A 22907-nucleotide genomic window follows, 5' to 3' on the forward strand; every position below is an offset into this window, starting at 1 on the left:
AAACGACCGTGAATCAACACAGAATTGTTTGGGATGACCGTGAAATGCATGGGAATGATCATGGTTTGAAGCGATTTGACCGCGAAATGCATGCAAATGACCATGAAGTGAAGGGAATTGACCCCAAAATGCCTTAAAACGACCATGAATCAACACGAAATTGTTTGGGATGATCGTGAAATGCAAGGGAATGGTCATGGTTTAAAGCGATTTGAGCGCGAAATGCATACAAATGACCGTGAAGTGAAGGGAATTGACTGCGAAATGCCTCGAAACGACCGTGAATCAACACAGAATTGTTTGGGATGACCGTGAAATGCATGGGAATGATCATGGTTTGAAGCGATTGGAGCGCGAAATGCATGCAAATGACCGTGAAGTGAAGAGAATTGACCGTGAAATGCCTCGAAACGACTGTGAATCAACAAGGAATTATTTAGGATGACCGTGAAATGCATGAGAATGATCATGGTTTGAAGCGATTTGACCGCGAAATGCATGCAAATGACCGTGAAGTGAGGGGAATTGACCGCGAAATGCCTCGAAACGACCGTGAATCAACATGGAATTGTTTGGGATGACCGTGAAATGTATGGGAATGATCATGGTTTGAAGTGATTTAACCGCGAAATGCATGCAAATGACCGTGAAGTGAAGGAAATTGACCGCGAAATGTCTCGAAACGACCGTGAATCAACATGGAATTGTTTTGGATGACCGCGAAATGCATGGGAATGATCATGGTTTGAAGCGAGTTGACCGCGAAATGCATGGGAATGATCATGGTTTGAAGCGAGTTGACCGCGAAATGCATGCAAATGACCATGAAGTAAAGGGAATTGACCCCGAAATGCCTCGAAACGACCGTGAATCAACACGGAATTGTTTGGGATGACCGCGAAATGCATGGGAATGATCATGGTTTGAAGCGATTTGACCGCAAAATGCATGCAAATGACCGTGAAGTGAAGGGAATTGACCGCGAAATGCCTCGAAACGACCGTGAATCAACACGGAATTGTTTGGGATGACCGTGAAATGCGTGGGAATGATCATGGTTTGAAGCAAATTGACTGCGAAATGCATGCAACTGACCGTGAAGTGAAGGGAATTGACCGCAAAATGCCTCGAAACGACCATGAATCAACACGGAATAGTTTGGGATGACCATGAAATGCATGGGAATGATCATAGTTTGAAGCGATTTGACCGTGAAATGCATGCAAATGACCGTGAAGTGAAGGGAATTGACTGTGAAGTAGAGGGAATTGATTGTGAAGTGAAGGGGAATCATCGGGATTGACCGTGAAATGCATGGAATTGATCGCGAAGTAAATGAAATGAATGAAATTGACCGCGAACTGATTGAAATTGACCGCGAAGTGAATGAAATAGATTTTTGACCATAGATCTAATGGAATCTTGAAAAATAACTAGGTTGGTTGGCTGAAGTAGCTTCTCCTACCCCAAAATCATATAGGGTACGTCAAGTAACTAATTTTTGTTTAGGAGATATTCTTGTTAAATGAATAAAGAAATAAATGAAAAAAAGAGAGAAATTTTTTTTTATATGCTTATATATACATATTTATATAAATATGTATTAGAGAAAATTGTAGGTTGAATAAATTTATCTATGTAAAAAAATTAAAAATTAAAAATTAAAAATTAAAAAATTAAAAAAATTCATAAACCGGCACAGACTACAGTTATGGCTACGGTTATAATCCGTAGCTATTGGTCATATCATCTTTGATACATATCGAATACTCTTCGATATGTATCGAAAATTGCAGGATTTTTGAGGCAAACTCGCTGGACAGTTCTGGACCTTTTTCGATTAATCGAAAGACCTTCGATACATATAAAAGGACATATCGAAGCGGCAAGGGCTACGGCTATGGCTACGGTTATAATCCGTAGCTATAGAAAACACCATAGCCATATGTTCCTCGCCTATTTATTTATTATTATTTTATTTTTTACTTTTGTAATCCCCACCGCTTTTTGTGGGTCCTATGATGAGGTATGTGTTATATCCAAACTGTCCATATATTGGACGAACTCGTATTAAGGCTTGAGACGAAAAATGAGACAGATCTAGCTATCAAGTGGACCACACTGTAAAAGGCTGTGGAGGATTGAACGTCTACCATTGAAAACCTTTTAGGGGTCATTGAAGTTTTGGATCATTATGATTTTTTTTTTCCCTCTTCATCCAGGCTTTTGTGACCTTATGAATAGATTGGATGGAAAATAAATGTTATGGTGGGCCTTACAAAATTTTTAACGGTGGAAATCAATATTCCTGTTGCTCTTTGTGGTGTGGTCCAGTTGATCTTTGGATATGATTTTTTTTTTTATAATGCTCCCAAATGATCTCGAAATATGGATGAACGTTGTGGATATAATAAATACGTAACCGTGGGGCCCATGTAACTTTGATATCTTTTGAAGCGTTCGTACAACTCGGAGTTCGAGGAGTGTCAGTGCTCGTCTTCGAGCACCACCGATCCGCTTGACGGAACAAGCAGGGGCATTTTCGACCTTTAGCAAGCCATCCGTACAGCTGGGGCGTATTCTCGCAAGGAAAAATGAGGTGGGCTTAGTCTCCTAAATGGGCCATAAATGGGTCGTACAGTCGTAAATTTTTCCTTTTTATATTATATATTATTTTATTATTAAAATCAATATTTTTTGCAACAAATGTATGTGCGCGATCAACATTGTTAATTCAATGTAAGGTAAGTCAAAAAATAATGAGGTGGATACTAATCATAAGTGAATAGCATTAAATAAAATAGTGGGATATTGAAGTCTATTGTGATGTTTATTAGGACTATTGATCACATAGACGTGGATGAAGAGAATATACAAATATCATCTTGATCCAAACTTTTGTGCCCAACATGTTTTTAATGGTATGCTTTCAACCACCATTATTTACTGTAGTGGGGTCCACAGGTGATTCAAATTTGCCTCAATTTTGGGCACATAGCCTAAAATGAAATGGCGAATCAGATGAACGGTGTCGATCACACGCATGCATAGAGGTGGGTCCCATCCATTCCTCTACAGGCCCAACAGCTTTCAATGGAGTATAACCGTAGAGATCAAATGGCATAAGGGCAGGACAAATGTGTCTTTTCAATATTTTAACCGGGAATCTTTAAGCTAGTTGATTTAATCGTTAAGCTAGTTGCTTTAATGTTTTGAAAGCCAGTTTCCATAAATAACCTTAAATATATGTGGTTTTTTTTTAAAAAAATAATAATAAAATAAAAATCCCTTTATTAAATACCGGTCATCTTGATCTTACATAAGCAAAATGTCACTTTCAATAATGACATGATTACTTCATCCCGAAGATGGTAATCCGATATTCCATCCGGGTAGGGGCTTTGTGGGCCCACTGCGACATATGGTTTTTATTCACACTGTTAATTCAATTTTTCAGATCATTTTAGTGTAAGATTAAAAAATGAGGCAGATTCAATGGCCAATAGTAACACACCGCAGGAAGCAATGGCGATAATGACACCAATCATTTAAACCGTCCTAAGGGCCACAATAATGTTTATTTGCCATCCGACCTGCTCATAAAGTCATATAAACTTAGATGAAGGGACAACACTGATACCAGCTTGATATAAAACTTTGAGGCTCTTGAGAAGTTTTTAATGTTGGAGTTCAATTCCTACTATGTCGTCCACTCGAGACTTGTATCTGTTTCATTTTTGGTTTCATATCTTAAAATGATTTGAAAAAATGAATGGACCCATACTTGGTGGGTCTCACAAAACCCTACCTAGGTGGATTATCAAGGTGGGGCAGGATGCAATCCGCTTTCTAAACATACACAAGTAACCATAGATAGCTAATTAGGAGAAAACTTTCAGCATTGGAAGATGGAAGTGGATTGCATGGTGTGGGTCATACCACCAACCTGGGTGGCGTGTTGCATCACTGAGTTATGCGGGCCTACCATGATGTAGGTATCATGTCTGAATTGTTCATCCTTTTAGTGAGATAATTAAAAGTATGGCTCAAAAATAAAGCAGATGTAAACCTCAAGTGAACCATGCCACAAAAATCAATAGAGATTGAGAGGCCCATAGTATTACTTTTCTAAGCCCTACCAAGATGTTTATTTGCCATCCAACCTCTTCGCGAGGTCACAATCCTAACGAAAAGAAAACACAAATATCATCTTGATCTAAAACTTCTATAACTCTTAAGAAGTTTTTAATATTATATAGGAAAACTAAAAATAAAAATATTAAAATTGACACCAGGCTGGATCACGTATGAATACGCTATCCTTAAAACTTCTACCATAATATAATGAATGTTGGAATGGATGAATGTTGTAATGGATGGATTTTTGTAATGGAAGAATGTTGAGATAGAAATATGTTGTATGGTGGATAATCGATATTTACTAAGGATCATCCATTTTCACTATGTATCGCCGATATTTAGTGTAAATCGTTAATATTCACTATGGACCGCTGATATTGAGGACCATTGATATTGGAATATCAGCAGTCCTAAGCTAAATATTAGCGATCCTCAACTGATATCAGCGGTCATCAGCAGAATATTAGCAATCCTCAATAAAATATCAATGGTCCTCAGCAGAATATCAGCGGTCCTCAACTGAATATCATCGGTCCTCGGTAGAATATCAGTAGTTCTCAAATCTCAACTGAATATCAACGGTCCTCAATAAAATATCAGCAGTTCTCGACAGAATATCAGTGTTCCTCAATTGAATATCAACGGTTCTTAACAGAATATCAACGATCCTCATCAAAATATCAGCGGTCCTCAACAGAATATCAGCGGTCCTCAACCGAATATTAGCAGCCCACTGTTAATATCCGTGGTCCTCAAAATATTGCCCCGATCGGACATATAATAAGGGAGTTATGACCATTTTCATGGAATAATGCGATATCGAAAATGAGAAAGAATGCAATCGAACATTATGATGGAATTTTTGATCATTTTTTAATAGTCAAATGGTATCTAAATGAGTTGATTCCAAAGCTATTTAAAAGTTAATTAAATTATCCTTCCAACGAGCACCAAATCACCCTGATTAGAGAGTTACGATCATATTAGTGGGATTATGTGCAATTAAAAAAGAGGACAAATTCAACCTCACACATCATACACTTTGGGCCCACTTTTAAATAGTCAAATGGTGTCCAAATGAGATAATTTTAAAACCATTTGAAAGTCCATCATATTATTTTTCCAACCAGTTTAAGATATCGGACCTGCATGGAGAGAGTTATGATTATTTCAGTAGGATCCCGCGCAACTAAAAATGAGAGCGAATGTGACTGAACGCCATGATAGACTTTAGGCCCACTTTTAGACGGCCAAATGAGATCTTGCTTGCTCTTATTTCTAGCATCACGCGATCCCATAAAAAGGATCATAACTCTCTGGTTACATGTACGATCGTGGTGATCTTGTGCTAGTTGGAAATGTAAGTTGATGGAATTTTAAATGGCTTGGAATCATCTAATTTGGACATCATTCAATCGTTTAAAAGTGGGCCTAATGTCTATTATGGCGTTTGGTCGCATTCGTTCTCCAGCTGCATGCGATTATACAAAAATACCATAATTTCCTCGTTAGAGATTCGATCAAGGTGATCCTATGCTCGTTGGAAAAATAATTCGATAAACATTCAAATGGTTTTGGAATTAACTAATTTGGATACCATTTAACCGTCCAAAAGTGGTTCCAAAGTTTATGATGTGTGAGGTCACGTTTGCTCTCATTTTTAGTTCCATGTGATCCTACTAAAATGGTCATAACTCCCTCATTATAAGTCTAATTATCGAGATATTATATTTATTAAAAAGATAACTCAATGAACTTTAAGTGGTTTTGAAATCATGTATCATTTATCCATATAAAAGTGAGCTTGAAATTTATGTTATGTGAAGTCGAGTTTGCTCTCCTTTCCAGCATCACTCAATCCCATAAAAATGATCATAAGTCCCTAGTTACAAGTTCCATCGGGGTGATCTTGTGCTCGTTGAAAGATAATTCAATGAAATTTCAAATAGGTTTGCAAGTATCTCATTTAAACACTATTTAAGTATTCAAATTTGGGCCTAAAATCTATGATGTATGAAGGCATGTTCACTCTCGTTTCTAGGTGCACATGATCACATTAAAATGGTCATAACTCTCTTGTTACAAGTCCGATTAGGGTGATCTTATGTTTGGTAAACTTTCAGATGGATTTGGAATCATCTCATTTGAATATTATCCGATCATTTAAAAGTGGGCCTAAAGTCCATGATGACATCATGTTGCATTCGCTCTCGTTTCCAATATAGAGTGACCCATAAAAACGATCATAATTCTCTTATTACAGGTCGGATTGAGGTGATCTTATACTCATTGAAGAGTTATTTTGATATACTTTCAAATGATTTTAGAATTATCTTATTTGAATACAATTTATTCATTCAAAAATTTGCCTAAATTCACGATGGCGTTAGGTCGTGTTTGCTTTCATTTTCAGGATCATGTGATCTCAAAAAAACGATCATAACTCTTTTGTTATAGGTTTGGTTGGGGTAATTTTGAGCTATTTGGAAAGCCAATTCGACAAACTTTTAAATGCTTTTGAATATTTTTATACACAACCTCACACCCAGACACACCACAATAGGTCCTTGAACCAATGAACTTAACGTTAAAACTCTTATGAGTCTACTACTAAGCCATGAGTAGAGAACCATTTAGATATTGTTTGATCTTTTAAAAGTGAGTCAAAATTCAATTTCTTGCAAAAGATCAATCTATGTATAACTTCTTGAAGAAAGAAAAAGAACACATCTTTTAAAAGTAAAGTTTTTTAATATCCCTCTTCTTATATCTATTTATTCCTAAATAGATCCATATAAGCATAATATTTAGAGAAAGATTAAGAATCTATTTTTTAGAAGTTGAGCTTTTTTTTACGTCTTTTTTCCTTTTTTCTTTTTTCTATCCGTTTCTTGTTAAAGGATCCATTTGAGTGGAATCTTTTTTTAAGAAGAACCCATTTTTCAGGAGGAGCACCTTAGGTGCGATCTTGGTTTTACGCAAGGGGATGCAACCCTTAGCGAGTGAGCCCATGCACCCCGATGTTTTTATTTTATATCTACATTATTCATCCATTTTGCTAGATTATTTTACCCTACAAGCCTAAAAAAGAAGCATATCCAAGTCTCAGGTAGACTATGCCATGAGAAACAGTGGTAATTGAACATCCCACCATTAAAAAACTTCCTAGTGACCATTGTAATGTTTATTTGCCATCTAACTTATTATAAGGTCACATGAAACAAGATGAAGGAAAAAAATAAATATTAACTTCATCCAAAACTTTTATAGCCTATCATGAGTTATTAATGGTAAATCACCATTTATTCTTATGGCATGGTCCACTTAAGACTTAGATTTGCTTTTTTTTTTTCTTCATGCCTGAAATATGGAAAAATAGATGAGCAACATGGATATAAAACACGTGCATCAAAGTGACCCTCATGTAAGGGTTGCACGGTCTTGGATGAGGTTGAGCCACCCTTTATCTATGCGCTTCTTTTTTAGATATAGAGGAAATTAATAAAAGTGAATAAAAAATTAAAAAAGAGATATAGGTACAAGTATTTAAAAAGTAATGATAAGAAAATATACAACTATGTTGAAAATTTTAAAAATTTGTAGTATGTTTGTTTAAAAAAAGAGTGGGTCACCCATGTCAAGAAAAATAATGTTTTAAAGAGCCGTGATATTTCAGTGCTCTCACAAATCTAGGGGCATATATAGGTAAAAAAGCGCAATGCCTAGGGTGATTACGGTGAAAATAGTGACATATCCCATGACTGAAATGTCAGTATCAAGAATGACACCGTTACTTTAGGAAGATCAGAATGTCACTGTCATTCAAACTCCATGTACCATAAGTAACAAATCAAGAGAAATTTTTTCCAGCATTGAAAGACGCCGAAACATCCCAAGCGCGGCTTCCTAGATCCTGGATGGGACCCTAACTATAGGGTTCGGAGTGATTTATGTGCCTTAAATCCACACCTTCCATCCATTTTGACAGATCATTTTAATGTCATACCAAAAATGAAGCTGAACCAAATATTAGGTGGACCACACCACAGATAAAAAGTTTGATTGAATTCCCACCATTAAAAACTTTATGGATTCCACCGGAATGTTTATTTTCCATCCAACCCGTCGGAAAGGTAACATTAAAAAAACAAAGAAACCACATCAATATCATCTTGATCCAAAGTATTTTTTGGCTCACAAGAAGTTTTTTAACGGTCAATTACAACTATTTCTTGTACTATGGTCCATTTGGAATTTGGATCTGCTTCATTTTTTGGCCCATGCCTTAAAATGAGCTTTCAATATGGATGAATGGCGTGGATGTAGTCAGATACATCACAGTGGGCCCCACCCACCTGCGTGTATCCAGGATCCACCGAAGCCGCGCCCCATAAGCTGCGGAAGCATCAAATAGCTCAAAGTAAGTTTTATTCCACCTGAGTTCAATTGGAGCTCTGTGCGGCCCACCATTATGTATATGTTTTATCCACGCCGTCCATTCATTTTGACCGATCATTTTAAGCATGAACCCAAAATGAAAGCTGATGGAAGGCTCAAGTGGACCACACCACAGGAATCCAGAACGTCCATTGGCTTGATCTGCGGTAAATTTACCTTACTGAAGAAAATCTGACGGGTTCATAAATAATCTGGACCACTTATTAGAGAAATGATAACCATCGGTGGATATTCGACAATAGAAAATGGGGTAACCTTTTTTTCTCACAGAAAATATAAAACTTAGGTGATCATATGATGAACGTCCCGGATCCCTTGTATATCTCCCACATATTAACTTCAGCAGCGTTTGTCTTTCGCGCTTGATGATTCGGCGTCTAATCCAAAAGAGATAGAATGTAGGCCCCTCTTCTTTGTAAACACCACAACGAAACTTCTCCTCGCGAGTGTTGACGTCAGAACAAAAAAGTCGAACGTGTCAGCTCCGTTGATCTAAACCCGAACTTTCCTCGTTAGTTCAAGCCGGCCCAACTTCCCTGTAGTTCAAGTTGGAAACGGATTGGCTACTCCCCCTGCCACCAGCCCGGTGGCTGGTGGGCCCCACCATGATGTATGTGTTTCATCCATTTTTAAGGATCATTTTAGGGCTTGGTCCCAAAAACGAGAGGGATATAAATCTCAGGTGGACCACACCACAGGAAAACAATAGTGATTGGATATCCACCATTAAAATCCTCCTAAGGCCCACTGTACTGTTTATTTGCCATGCAATCTGTTGATTAGGTCATATACATACTGATGAAGGGAAAAAGCACATGATGAACGTCCCAGATCTCATATACATCGCCTACGTGTTAACATTGGGTGCGTTTCTCTTTCGCGCTTGATGATTCGACGTCTTATTTGTCTAAACCTACCGAGATGAAAGTGAAACATGTGGGGCCCTCTTCTTTGTAATATTCACAACCAAACTCCCCGCGAGAGTTGATTTCAGACAAGAAAAAGTCCATCGTCTCGGCTCCGTCGTTCTCAACCTGATCTTTCCTCGTTGCTTCGAGCCCGAGAAACTTCTCTGTATCTCAACCCCGTCCACGTAACTCGCATGATAGTTCACCACCATTTTAAAAATGCTTGCGACTCATCATCTGACAATCAAGTACGACTATCTAGACCACTCAAATTTTGGAGCCCATTGCAGATGGAGCGTCTACATAAAATAATACTTCTCAAGAAATCATAACCACCCAATTGATGGCCTATTAAATGGATGATTAATATGTAAAAGGTTATTATATACCCATGCATTTGAAGTGTAGAGATCCATACCAGTCATCAGGTGGGGTACACCGTCAACATTCCGGGGAACAAAATTTCCTAATCAGGTAGTTTAAACTTGCGTGACTAAAAATGGGTGGTTAGAATAAAAGAGTCCTGTTGCAGAAACATTCAACACACACGTGTGGCTAGCATGGGGGAGCTTACTACTCTGATTTTTGGTACATTGCATGTTTACAGTGCGCCATATCTGATGAATGGTTGTAAACAAGAATATCTGACCGGCATTCCGCATCGTGGTATGAGGGGTTCCTTAGTAATAACAAGTGGTAGTTTCAATAAAAAATCAGATGTTTTGGTTGATGCTCTATCCATGGTTGAATCAATCGATTTGGACGGTCTAGATCATCATCGTACAACAAAGCATGTGTACCGATGAATAGTTGCCATACTCACCACCATTTTTGGAAAATGGTGGTGAACTATCATGAGAGTCAACCGCCCACGAGAAAGTGAGTCCGGAGTGACAGCTTATTGTGTGATTCCCCGGAAGATGGGCCCACCTCGATATATATGTTATATATCCACGTCGTCCATCCGTTTTTTAATATCATTTTAGTTCATTATTCAGAAAATGAAGCAGATAAAAATCTGAGATGGACCACACCACAAGAAACAATGGTCATTGAACATATACCATTAAAACATTCCTAGGGTCCAATGTAACTTTTATTTACTATCCAACCTGTTAAAAAGGTCACACAGACCTTGATGAAGGGAAAAAAGAAATATCAGCCTGATCGAAATCTTTTATGGCCCACAAAAAGTTTTAATTGTAAATAACCACTTTTTCTTGTAGTGTTGTCCACGTGAGATTTTGATCTGCTTCAGTTTTAGGCTAATTTACTAAAATTATATAGAAAAAAGGATGGACGGCGTGGATATACAACACATATATTTAAGTGGGCCCCACGGTCAAGGACTGACCTAGTAAGCTGTTCCCCAGGCTCACCTAACCAACGCCCCTTTACAACCTTTTAAGTACGAGTCTGACCACTTCGTTTTGATGTCGTAGTTTCGCTTCAGAGAGAGAGAGAGAGAGAGAGAGAGGCTCATGATTTCTGAAAATTGAAGATTCATGAGAGAGTAACTCATGATTTCTGCAGATTGAAGTTGCTGGGTATGTTTTTTTTTTTTATATATAAAATAAATAAAATTTATTTTTATAATGAAATTCATGTGTTCATAACATTTATAGATACTTCCTTTTGATGGATCTTTGGTTACAATGACAACTTCACAGAGAAAATATTCATGGAATTCTAAAACCATTCATTCTCACAGACCATGTTCTCTTTTAGCTTGCTTCTTTTCGTTCTTCGTTTTTTGGGGTATCCAAACGATCCCAGCTGAAGTCTCGAACCGTAGTTTCCAATTCAACTCGGTTTCCGACTATATTTAAGTAAACGGAGAGGCTTTTTACTCCTGCACTGATCACCCACTTGCCATTTTCGGGAAATGAATAAGAAATTAGCATAATGTTCCAATTCCCAAAGTGGGGAAATGGGTGTGAAAAATCAGTTGTGCTGGATTTAGATATCAATTTCCTATAGCAGAAAACCGATAAAAAGGTTGTGAGTGGCCAAATACATGGCACGGAATGCCCCCATCTGTAAAAAAAGGATTTCCGGAATAAGGGTGTGTTTGGTTGCACCATATTTCGTGATTCATCAGACTTATTTGTTGCAGAATTTCATGATATTTGGTGCAACCAAACGCACCCTAAACCTTTTTTTTTCCTATTTATGTTGGTTAAATTGAGTCTACAAAGTGAGTTGACCAACTTGTCATTCATCCGATCTAAGTTGACTCAGCTCAGTTTTGAGTTGACTTGATGAATTTTGGGTAGGCTCCGATGAATTTCGCAAGGAAATTTAATCAGAGTTGTTTGATGGTTAGTTTGAATGCTATCAAAGGAAATTGCAACTCAGTTTGTTCTACTTTTTCAGACAAATGATAGCAAAACCAGTAAAAAGATTGTGAGTGGCTAAATACGGCGTTACAAAATGCTCCAATCTGTGAAAAGTATTTCCAGAATAGGGGTCCGTTTGGCTGCACCATACTCTGTGATTAATCAGTTTAACTAGGTGCAAAGTTTGAAGATATTTCATGATGTTTGGTGCAACCTTTTTTATGTTGGGAGAAATTGGTGGGTTGACTCAGCTGAGTTTTGAGCTGACTTGATGAATATTCGGTAGGCTCTGAATGGTTGCGTAAGGAAATTGAATCAGAGTTGTTGGCAATGGTTAGTCTGAGACTCTGAATGCTAATTAAGGAAATCACAATTCAGTTAGTTTAAATACTAATCAGTCTAATTTGGTGCAACCTAAGTACCTAACGCACCCCAAATGTTTTTCTTTTTTCCTATTTATGTTGGTTAAGCCGAGTCTAAAAAGTGACTTGATCTGACTTGTAATTCATCTTATCTGAGTTGACTCAGCAATTCATCTTATCTGAGCTGACTCAGCAGTTGATGAATTTTGGGTAGGCTCTTAATAGTTTTGTAAGGAAATTGAATCATAGTTGTTGGCTAATGAATAAAATCACACTTCAGATAGTTCTACTTTATTAGACAAATAGTAGCAATCCAATTCCGTAGAGAACCCAAACGCACCCAATACATACTCAATATGCATGGTGTTTGGGGTGGTGCAGAAACAGAACCTACATTAAGCGGGCATCTGTTTTCCCACTTTTCCACCCGAAATGACTATTGAGATGAGAACAGGAAGTTCCCATTCCATCTCAACCATGTTTCAGGGTTGTGCGTCCTGTTTGTCGTGGGAACTGGAAACACCCCAGCATACTGTTCGACTGCAAATTCACTCTTTATATTTCGTGGTAGGAAGCTTGTTTCGGTTTATGAATAAAATGAATAATATATGGAGTTTTATTCCGACAGCTTCTGCTTACTGTCATAGACATATGATTTTGTGTTTTATTGTAGTTCTAGTGCTTGAGAAATGGCTAGTGGTTCAGATGATAGGGTTACATTGCCATTGAATACTCGTTCTCAACTATCCAATGATTCCACGGAAAAGCAATTAACAAGGTTTAACACTAAGTGTACTACTCGGAGTGTGTCATGTGTGTCAATGTCCGCTACGAATTCCATGGGGCCCAACGGAAATGAAAATAGCACTCTGTCTCATACTGGCCCTTTGAATGGTGAAATTCAAGCCTTGTCTATACCCACGAGCGGTCCTTTATATAGCCATACGAAGCTCGGGAACTTCTCTCAACCTATGAATGGGACATCAGGCAGAAGAACAGAGGCTGTTAAGGAATGTGTTATAGAAACGGGCCTGACAGACCAGTTAGATGACAACTCTGCGGGGAAGAATGAGCATTTATTGAAGTCTGGGCAATTGGGTAGATGCAACGATCCTTTTTGCACCACGTGCCCGACGGATTATGATTTCAAAGCAGCGGCGCAAAAGAAATATAAAAGAGCTCCAGCTTCTGAAATTAAGGTGATTTTCTTCCCTTTGCTGAGTGCGCTCTTCTTATCTAGTTGTTTATGCTTTTAATATGCTGAGGTAGTGATTTTGATTCTTCAAAAGCAATCAAACCAAAAGCGGTTTGTTAGAGATAGTTTATTGTGATCAAATTCATTTTGGTCTTTATTATGAAAATGCCAATAAATATTTGTCATATCCTCCTAGTTGCATCTATGATACTACACATAAGACTATCCATTAAAGTATACATTATATATTCACTACACAATTACCTTTTACTCTCATAGATATGGTTCTCAATTTCCTAAAAAATCCAGCTATATGAATGCATGCATTCCACTTCTAACAGGGTACTTATATTTAGCTCTATAATGAAATATTTCGGGTATTGTTTTTAATCTGTCAATATGCTAAAATTAATGAAATCATCATAGCTTAATGATTTTTACGATACACATGCAATATATTATGATGAGATTGAGAAGATTTTAGATTTTCATAAATGACTTTCCAGTAAAACAGGATTCATTTAATATTTCCTACGAGCATCCCAAAGTATCCAACACCAATTTCGCTCTAATGTTGTTTCCAACACACTTTGTGAGTGTATGCAGGAATCTAGGTAGGTAGCTCTGCCATGTATGTGTTGTGCCCAAAACTCAGTCCAGTCTGTTTGTCAGGTGGGCTACACATGTACATTTAATGTGGAAAATTGGTCATGTTTTAAGCTTTCCATTTCTCACACCACATAATGTCCTGACTAGCCTGATTTTTAGGCTATGGCACATACATAGTGGGGCCACCAAATGAATGACCCTGATCTCACAGACGCATGCTACATTAGCTCCTGTAGGGAGTAGAACTCTAAATCCTATTCTTTCGGGTACCCATCACATTTTTCATCCAAGCGATATTGGTTTTATCTTCACATATTCCACACTATATCTTATGAATGTGTCTGATTATTTTTTTTCTTATACAGACTGCACTTTATGGGGATGCCAAAGGTTGGGCGCAAAAATCATTTTCCTTTCTAAAAAGATGTATTCCTGGCATCATAAATCCTCATACAAAGGTTGTTCAACAATGGAACCAATTTTTTGTCATTTCTTGCTTGGTGGCGATTTTCGTCGATCCGTTGTTTTTCTTCCTATTGTCCGTGCAAAAGGTATAATTTTTCTCTCTTCCATGTTAATGGCATGTAATTTAGATTGCATTTAAAAATTTCACATCTTTACCTTGAATAGATGATGAAAATTTGTATTTCCCAGTATCTTTATTCTTCTAAACCAATATATTGTTGTCAACTATCATCCTCATGGATAAAATAAAGAATCATCAATCCTCATGTATGGAGGATATGGTTTCATGCTCACTACTTAGACTCTAGAATCTAGTAAAACTCGGAAAATATACACATAGGATGATCCTAATCTTCCAAGTTCCGTCTAGGAAATTCATGGTTAAGGAGAGAAATGTAGCACTGGTCCACATTCAAATGGAAGGAGCCGTGCAGCATGATATTCAAATCCGGGAGTTTTGGTGGCATAATCCAACCATATTGGGTAGGGCTGCAACTTGGGTTTGGGTCAACCCGACCCCGATTGACTCAACCTGATTTCGGGTTAGGTTGTCTAGGTCCTCGGGTTGGGTCCTCTTTAGTTCGGATTAGGTTTGGGTTGCCCCTCAACCCAACCCAACCCACCTAAGTTGCACACCTAGTAGTGGGTCGCATCTCTATTAGAGAGGTGGCAAGCAAAATTATTCACTCCATGAGGCACTTTGGGACTAGTGGTCTGGATCACTAAATGATGGGCCCACTTGTACAACTGAAAACTTGAGTATGTTGGGCAAATCCTTGAGGCGAGTATCATATTATTCCTCTGTTTGTTCGTTTAGGTTCATGGAATACTTGAAGGCTTAGCTGAAATTTTATACCCATATATATATATATATATATTTGAAAGGTAATTTGATGCAGGACGGTCTAAACTAGAATGCATGTGTGAGCACAAAAATTATCCAGCAAAATAAACTAAGCAAATCAATTGACATATTCACATTCCACATCATAGTAAAGATAATAATAAAGGGAACATGCAATGGTTGCAGACCATCATCACAATCCTGCGGTACCGTATTCAAATCATGCGTGGATTGGATCCGGTGAGGGATGGGACCTCCCGATCTTGTATAATTTCAATCCAACAATCAATATAGCTTCTCTAGTCTAGGAAATCAAAGGATTTCTGAAATAGGGACGGCTGGAAAATCTAAGAGAGGGTTGGGATCAATTCTCAGATTTTCAAGGTCAATAACAATAAAATAAAAAAAAGAGAAAAAAGACTAGGCATAGAAAGAGAAGAAGAAGGTTGGAGGGCTAGAAATAAAAGTTAGAAGAAGAGAAGAGATTAGGAGAAGAGAAGAACTTACCACAGAGAGAGAGAGAGAGAAAGGGGAAAGAGGCATCAAGCTTTCATTAAAAAACATTATTAGGTTTAGGGTAGAAAGCACCCTATTTATAAAATTCAGATTTAAAAGAAAATGACTAAACTACCCCTATAACAAAAGAAAAAAAAGGTGCAAAATAAGGCTTTCTAAAAATAAAAAATAAAAATCCCACGTAATAGATCAGTCTTCTAACTCATCATACACGTGTGTCCTCTTAATGTGGGGCCTTCGATTAATCCAGGGACACATGTAAGGTCTTCAAAATCCTCCTTGGTTGTGCCATGAACCATTATCAAGCCATAAAGACGTATTCATCGGCCACCTTCGTCTTTGATAAACTTTGAAGGTCTGATGTCCTCATCAACTCCCCTCGGGTGAGAAGAACTCGGCTCCGACGAATTAAAACTTTTGTGCGTCTCACAAAGGATAAGCCATGTGGAATCAGATGATAGCTTGTCCTTCCATTTGACAAGGTCCCTTTGGAAGCCCCCATCTCGTGTGGAAACAATCTCCTCATCCACTATCCCTTAATTCTCTTCCTTATAGTCAATTGATGGTGGAAAGGGTGGAGTGGGTTGAGAAGTAAAGTCGGAAAGTGGCCAAAGGTGGGAAGAAGAAACAATGGAAGGGTTATGACAGAAGACAAGATCTTCCACGTTAATCGTTCCCATTTCAGGTGGAAGGTCTACCCCGTATGCATTAGACTTAATTTTACGCAATACTTTGAATGGTCCAGTACTGCGAGCTTGTAATTTCTTAGCGGAACCCGGAAGAAACTGCTCTGGTCTAATCTTAACCATTACATAATCCCCTTCATTAAATTCTGTCCACCTACGATGTTGGTCAGCTGAACATTATAATTGTCATTGCTTGCATGTATTCGTTGTCTAACATGTGCATGCAAGTCATAAATGTGTCGTGCAAATGCATCGGTTGACTCAGAAGATCTTTGGGTAACTGACGTGGGTAACAAGTTTATGGGCAGGCAACCGAGGTTTGTACCCACTAACAATTTCAAATGGACTCAATCATGTAGATTTATTGATTGAATTGTTATAGGCGAACTCGGCTATAGGTATCACATGTTCACCCACTAAGCATTGTAAGAGGTTTCCAAGGCTGCAATTAACCACCTCAATTTGGTCATCAGTTTGGGGGTGGTATGCAGTAAAAAAACTGCAAACGTGTTCCCATCATGTGCCATAGTGTCTTCCAAAAATAGCTTGTAGATCCGACATCACAGTCATATACTATGGTCTTAGGTAAACCATGGAGATGGACCACACCATCAAAAAAAACCTTAACAATATTAGATGCATCTGAAGTTTTAGAACATGGGATGAAATTTGCCATATTAGAGAAGCGGTCCATAACATCAAAAATGGAATCGTGCTTTTTAATCGTTTTGGGAAGCCCAAGCACGAAATCCATGTTAATGTCTTGCCACGAAGCATGTGGCACAGGTAATGGTGTATATAATCTAGAATTTTTCTTTTGCTGTTTCGCCATCTGACACGTTCTATACTACCCTAAAATTTTGGCGACATCTCGCTTGAGACTTGGCTAGTAGAAACGATCCTCTACGAGGGCAATAGTTTTATTGCAGCCAAAGTGGCCAGCTATCCCTCCCGAATGAAGCTCCCAAATGAGGAATTCATGGAAGGACGTATAGGGAATACATAAACAATTTCCTTTAAAAAGGAATCTTTCTCTCAACATAAAATCCCCCGCACTTTGCTGATCACTCGAGAGTGACATATAGCTACCCCCAAATTTTGGACATGTGGGGTACTCGTCTCTTAGTTGTTCAAAGCCGACAACTCCTATACTCAAAGAATTAAGCAATGCCACTTTTCGACTAAGGGCATCATCGGCTGGTTTATTCTCTACTCCGGCCTTGTGTTTCAAGACAAACAAATACTCTTAAAGGAACGCAACCCGCTTAGCATGCCTTGGGTTAAGTTTCTTTTTGGATTAAAGATAATGTAAGGCCTTATGATCAGAGAATAAGACAAATTCTTGCGGTAGGAGGTGGTGGCACCAATGTCTCAAAGATTGCACTACCACATAGAATTCCTTATCATAGGTAGCGTATTTTTGTTTTGCCTTATTCAGTTTCTCACTAAAATAGGCAACAAGATGATCCTCTTGACTCAGGACTTCACCTATACCAACACCATATGCATCACACGCAACTTCAAAGGCTTTAGAAAGTTGGGAAGGCGCATGACGGGAGTTTCGACTATCTTGCCCTTAATTTCTTTGAAAGCCTTAATTGCGGCTTTTGACCACTCGAATTCTCCCTTCTTTATACACTGTAATGGGAGCCATAATCGTGTTAAAACTCATAATGAACCAACGATAGAATGTGGCCAAGCCATGGAAGCTTTGCACTTCATGGATGTTCCTCGGTTCAGGCCAATCAACTATGACCTTGACTTTCTCTGGGTCTGCATGCATCCCTTCTGCTGACACTATAAACCCTAAGAACACAACCTGACTGGACATGAATGAACACTTTTTAAGGTTAGCGTATAATTTCTCCACCCTAAGGACGCTACAGACCAACTTCAAACGTTCAAGGTGTGATTCTCTGGTGGTGCTATAGATCAGGATATCGTCAAAGTACGCCACTAAGAATTTCCCCATGAAAGGTCTCAAGACCTAGGTCATCACCCACATGAAAGTGCTGGGTGCGTTAGTTAAGCCAAAAGGCATGACCCACCACTCATATAGCCCATCCTTCGTCTTGAAGGTTGTCTTCCATTCATCACTGGGACGTATACGGATTTGGTGACACCCACTCTTGAGATCTATTTTGGAGAAAATGGTGGATTTAGCCATCATGTCTAACATGTCATCAAGCCTAGGTATGGAAACCTATACTCGACCGTGATTTTGTTAATGACTCTATTGTCCACACACGTGCCAAGTGTCGTCTTTCTTAGGTGTTAGTAAAGTGGGATGGCACACGGGCTCATGCTCTCCTGGATGAAACCTTTTCGCAGGAGCTCATCTACCTGCTTCTTCAACTTTGCATGCTCTACAGGGTTCATCCTATAGTGAGGAAGGTTTGGTAGAGTCGACCTAGGGACAAGATCAATGACATGCTGGATGTCCCTCAAGGGTGGCAACTCATCTAGAAAATCCTCAGGGAATACATCTCTGTACTCCTCGAAGACCGGGACTACCTCGTGGGGTAACTCTATTGGTACTTCTGGTGTAGCCTCTCCAGCCACTAAGGCATACACCGTCGAATCCTCCCCAGTCTCTCTCTCAAACTCTTTAGCTGTGATGATGTGGACAGACGTGGGTGTCGATTTCCTCACTTCTTTAGGCTCACTAGCCTTCTCACCTTTCTTTTGTGCAGTGTTTTGTGGTGGCATAGGATTAATTTTGATCTTCTTGCCGTTATGCATGAAGGTACACGCATTAGAACGATCGTAGATCGTGGTGTCATTATTGAATAGCCACGGTCTGCCTAGGATGATGTGACCTACATCCATGAGCAACACATCACACCACAGGGACTCCCTAGAACACTCGAACTCGATGGGTACAAGACATTGATGGGTGACAGGAAGGGAAGTTTTGTTTACCCATGAGACTTTGTACGGGTCAGGATGAGAGGTGGCCTCTAACTTTAGATGGCCTAAGGTGCTAGTGGAAATTACATTTTGGCAACTCCCACTGTCCACTATCACCTTATAATTTTTCTCACTACACTTGACGATCGTGTAGAAGCGACGTCAGTCAACATTACTTCTAGTCTAGGCTAGCACACACCTGACAACTGCTAGTGTGACATCATCACCTGCATCATCCTCATCACTCAATGATCCTACGGGCTGATATTCTTCGACTTCAGAGTCGCCCTGATCATACTCGCTATCTTGCGAATCGCCTATGACTAAGGCTTTTCCTTTGCTCTTAGTGGGACACTGAGTTGCAAAATGACCATTTTTCCCACATTCGTAGCATCGCACATTCTGTCCTCCACCTAGACCAGCACCAAGGACGCCTTTTCCCTTGTCATCCCTAGGCCTAGGCGGAACATTCGCCTGTGCCCTGGGTTGATTACCAATGTTGGGTCTAGTTCCCTGAGAACCAGTCTTAACATTAGAGTCTTGGGAATCGAACCGTCTTGTGACAGGAGTCTTCAGATACTGCCCTAATTCCTGCACCACTTGGTACATCTCGTCCAAATCTGTCACGTGATGAGCCCAAAGGTCACATTGAAGATCCGATCAAAGGCCCGTCTTGAAATGCGTGAGCATTACTAGAGGGTTTTCCTCAATGTCACACCGCATCATGAATTCCTCAAATTTTGCGATGTATTCCGTGACAGGCATGGATCCTTGCCATAAAGATTGCCATTGTTCTAGGAGCTTCTGGCGATAAGAGAGAGGTAGGTACTTCTCTCTTAGCATAGTTTTCATCTCGCTCCATTGGGTAACGAGAGCTTCTCCCACCCGTTCAATCCTACGCTCTTTATTGGTCCAATACATCTTCGCTTGCCCCACAAGCTTCATTTTGGAAAACCGCACTTGTTGGTTTTCTAACATCTAATACCACTCAAAATAGTGGTCCATGTCAGCTAACCATTCAAGGAATGCCTTGGGGTCAAAGCGACCATCAAAGCTCGGGGCATCAACCTAACATTCTTCATGGCCCTCTCGTCAGGATCAAAACGGTCCTGATATGCCCATTCTCTACCCACATGCCCGCCATTGGTGGAGGTTTGTCTAAAGGCTGGCTCCTCACCAACACCACTTGCCCGTGACTGCACATCTCCCCCAACAGTGGTGTTCTCCCTTTGGGATGCCTCTAATCACTCAAATCTAGCTTCGGTGGCGATTAGTTTTCGTTCGATAATTTTTGTTAGATGTCTCTATGGCAGTTATCTTTTGGAGTAATTGAGCAAGGTGATCGTTTAATTGCTCGTTACTCATGATGGGGTGTCGGTTAAAACCCTTAGCACTTCTAGTGGGCATACACCAAAAACTTGAACTTGATTTTCCTAAGCTCGACTCAAAGGTTTGAATAGACCTCAATATGGATGTATGATCCTATTTATATATGATGTCTGAATGCTGCAGATTTTCATATTTAACTAGAATAAAAACACAAATCTGGAAATTCAGATTTATATCTCACTGGACTGTGAATCTGAAAAATCAGGTTTGCAATATATGTGGGATGTAGATATGGAATTATCTAGACAATCCTAGATGAGAAAACAGATGATCCTAAGTTCAGATAACTCGATCTAATAAAAACCATGCAAAACCTAAATCTCTGATACCAAATTTGATGCAGGACAGTCTAAACTAGAATGCATGTGTGAGCACAAAAATTATCCAGCGAAATAAACTAAGCAAATCAATTGAAATATTCATATTCCACATCATAGTAAAGATAATAATAAAGGGAACATGCAATGGTTGCAGACCATCATCACAATCCTGCGGTACCGTATTCAAATCATGCGTGAATTGGATCTGGCAAGGGATGAGACCTCTTGATCTTGCATGGTTTCAATCCAATAATCAATGTAGCTTCTCTAGTCCAAAAAATCAAACGATTTCTGGAATAGGGACGGCTGAAAAATCTAAGAGGATTGGGATCAATTCTCAGATTTTCAAGGTCAATAGCAATAAAAAAAAAATAAAAAAAAATAAAGAAAAAAAAAAGAGAGTAGGCATAGAAAGAAAAGAAGAAGGTTGGAGGGCTAGAAATAGAAGTTAGAAGAAGAGAAGAGATTAGAGGAAGAGAAGAACTAACCACAGAGAGAGTGGGGAAGGAGGCACCAAGCTTTCATTAAAAAACATTATTAGGTTTAGGGTAGAAAGCACCCTATTTATAAAATTCGGATTTAAAAGAAAATGACTAAATTACCCTTATAACAAAAAACAAAAAAACGCGCAAAACAAAGTTTTCTAAAAAAAAAAAATCCTGCGTAATAGATCAGTCTTCTAACTCATCCTACATGTGTGTCCTCCTAATGTGGGGCCTTCAATTAATACAGGGACACGTGTAAGGTCTTTGAAATCCTCCTTGGTTGTGCCACAAACCATCATCGAGCCATAAAGATGTATTCGTCGGCCGCCTTCGTCTTTGATAAACTTTGAAGGGTCTGATGTCCTCATAATAATCCTTCATATTTGTTATTGCATATAATGCACGATTACCGTTGATAGTATCCTTCAATGGTGACTTGGCCTTGCCTGTTCATTTTGTGGGCCTTGAAATCAAGTCCAAGATGGATCCATATGTTGAAAGTTGAGGGCCTGACCCAGCTCATAGCAGGCTAGGCGCAACGGGCTAGTACGGTCCATTGAGAACGCTACTCTGCTGCATGGATTATTAGTTATATGCCTCTTTTCTTTCCATATCTTTAACTATTTAATTTGATTTTTACAACAGGATAACAAGTGTATTCAGTTTAATTGGTCCTTGGCAATTGCAATTGTGGTTGTGAGAAACTTTACCGATTTCATCTACCTTCTTCACATGCTTCTACAGGTAAGCCACGGTAACTTATTATCATTTTTTTTTGGAATTCATTTATGATTTAGGGGTCTAACTAAAGTTATGACCCTTGATAGAGTGGACTAGTGGAACAAGATTCGTGTAGCTGACCCCAATTAGTTGGTTCAATGCTTAGATGATGATGGTGATTTGTGATTTTAGTGATGGAATTATCTTTATCATTTGTATTGTGACATTTCATTTCTACCCCTGTATTTGATCATAAGTATGGAATCCATGCAATGCGCTGGTGCGCAAACCTGGAAAACACCTCAAATGTGCCAAAGTTGTTAGTTTGTTGAGAACCCAGTTGTTCATCAAGTGGACTCCGCTATGTATGCGTGGTGGTCCAATAACCGGCACAATCCAATCATAGGGTGGGCCACTTGGTACTAATGGTGTCAAACCCTTAGTTTGATCTCACAAGCATGATTCTCCAGTTTACAGAGCGCTTGTCTCCAAGGCTGAAGTATTTACTTCACTGCCTCTACTTGAAGTAGTGCCACATTTCAGCTCCGTGTGGGCCACACA

At 39.0% G+C, this 22907-nt stretch overlaps 1 protein-coding gene across 1 annotated transcript in view; it reads left to right on the top strand.

Moving 5' to 3' along the window:
- Positions 1 to 10925: 10925 nt before the first annotated feature.
- The window catches only part of LOC131251635 (probable cyclic nucleotide-gated ion channel 20, chloroplastic), a 95103-nt gene continuing 83121 nt past the window's right edge, over positions 10926 to 22907 (top strand). Inside the window, exons 1-4 of the mRNA XM_058252480.1 lie at positions 10926 to 11053; positions 12881 to 13406; positions 14377 to 14562; positions 22272 to 22370. Coding sequence (XP_058108463.1) covers positions 12897 to 13406; positions 14377 to 14562; positions 22272 to 22370 — 795 coding nt within the window. The 5' untranslated portion in view covers positions 10926 to 11053; positions 12881 to 12896. The remainder of the gene's footprint in view (positions 11054 to 12880; positions 13407 to 14376; positions 14563 to 22271; positions 22371 to 22907) is intronic.

This window comes from Magnolia sinica, chromosome 7 (genome assembly GCF_029962835.1).
Source record: "Magnolia sinica isolate HGM2019 chromosome 7, MsV1, whole genome shotgun sequence".
Taxonomy (NCBI): domain Eukaryota; kingdom Viridiplantae; phylum Streptophyta; class Magnoliopsida; order Magnoliales; family Magnoliaceae; genus Magnolia; species Magnolia sinica.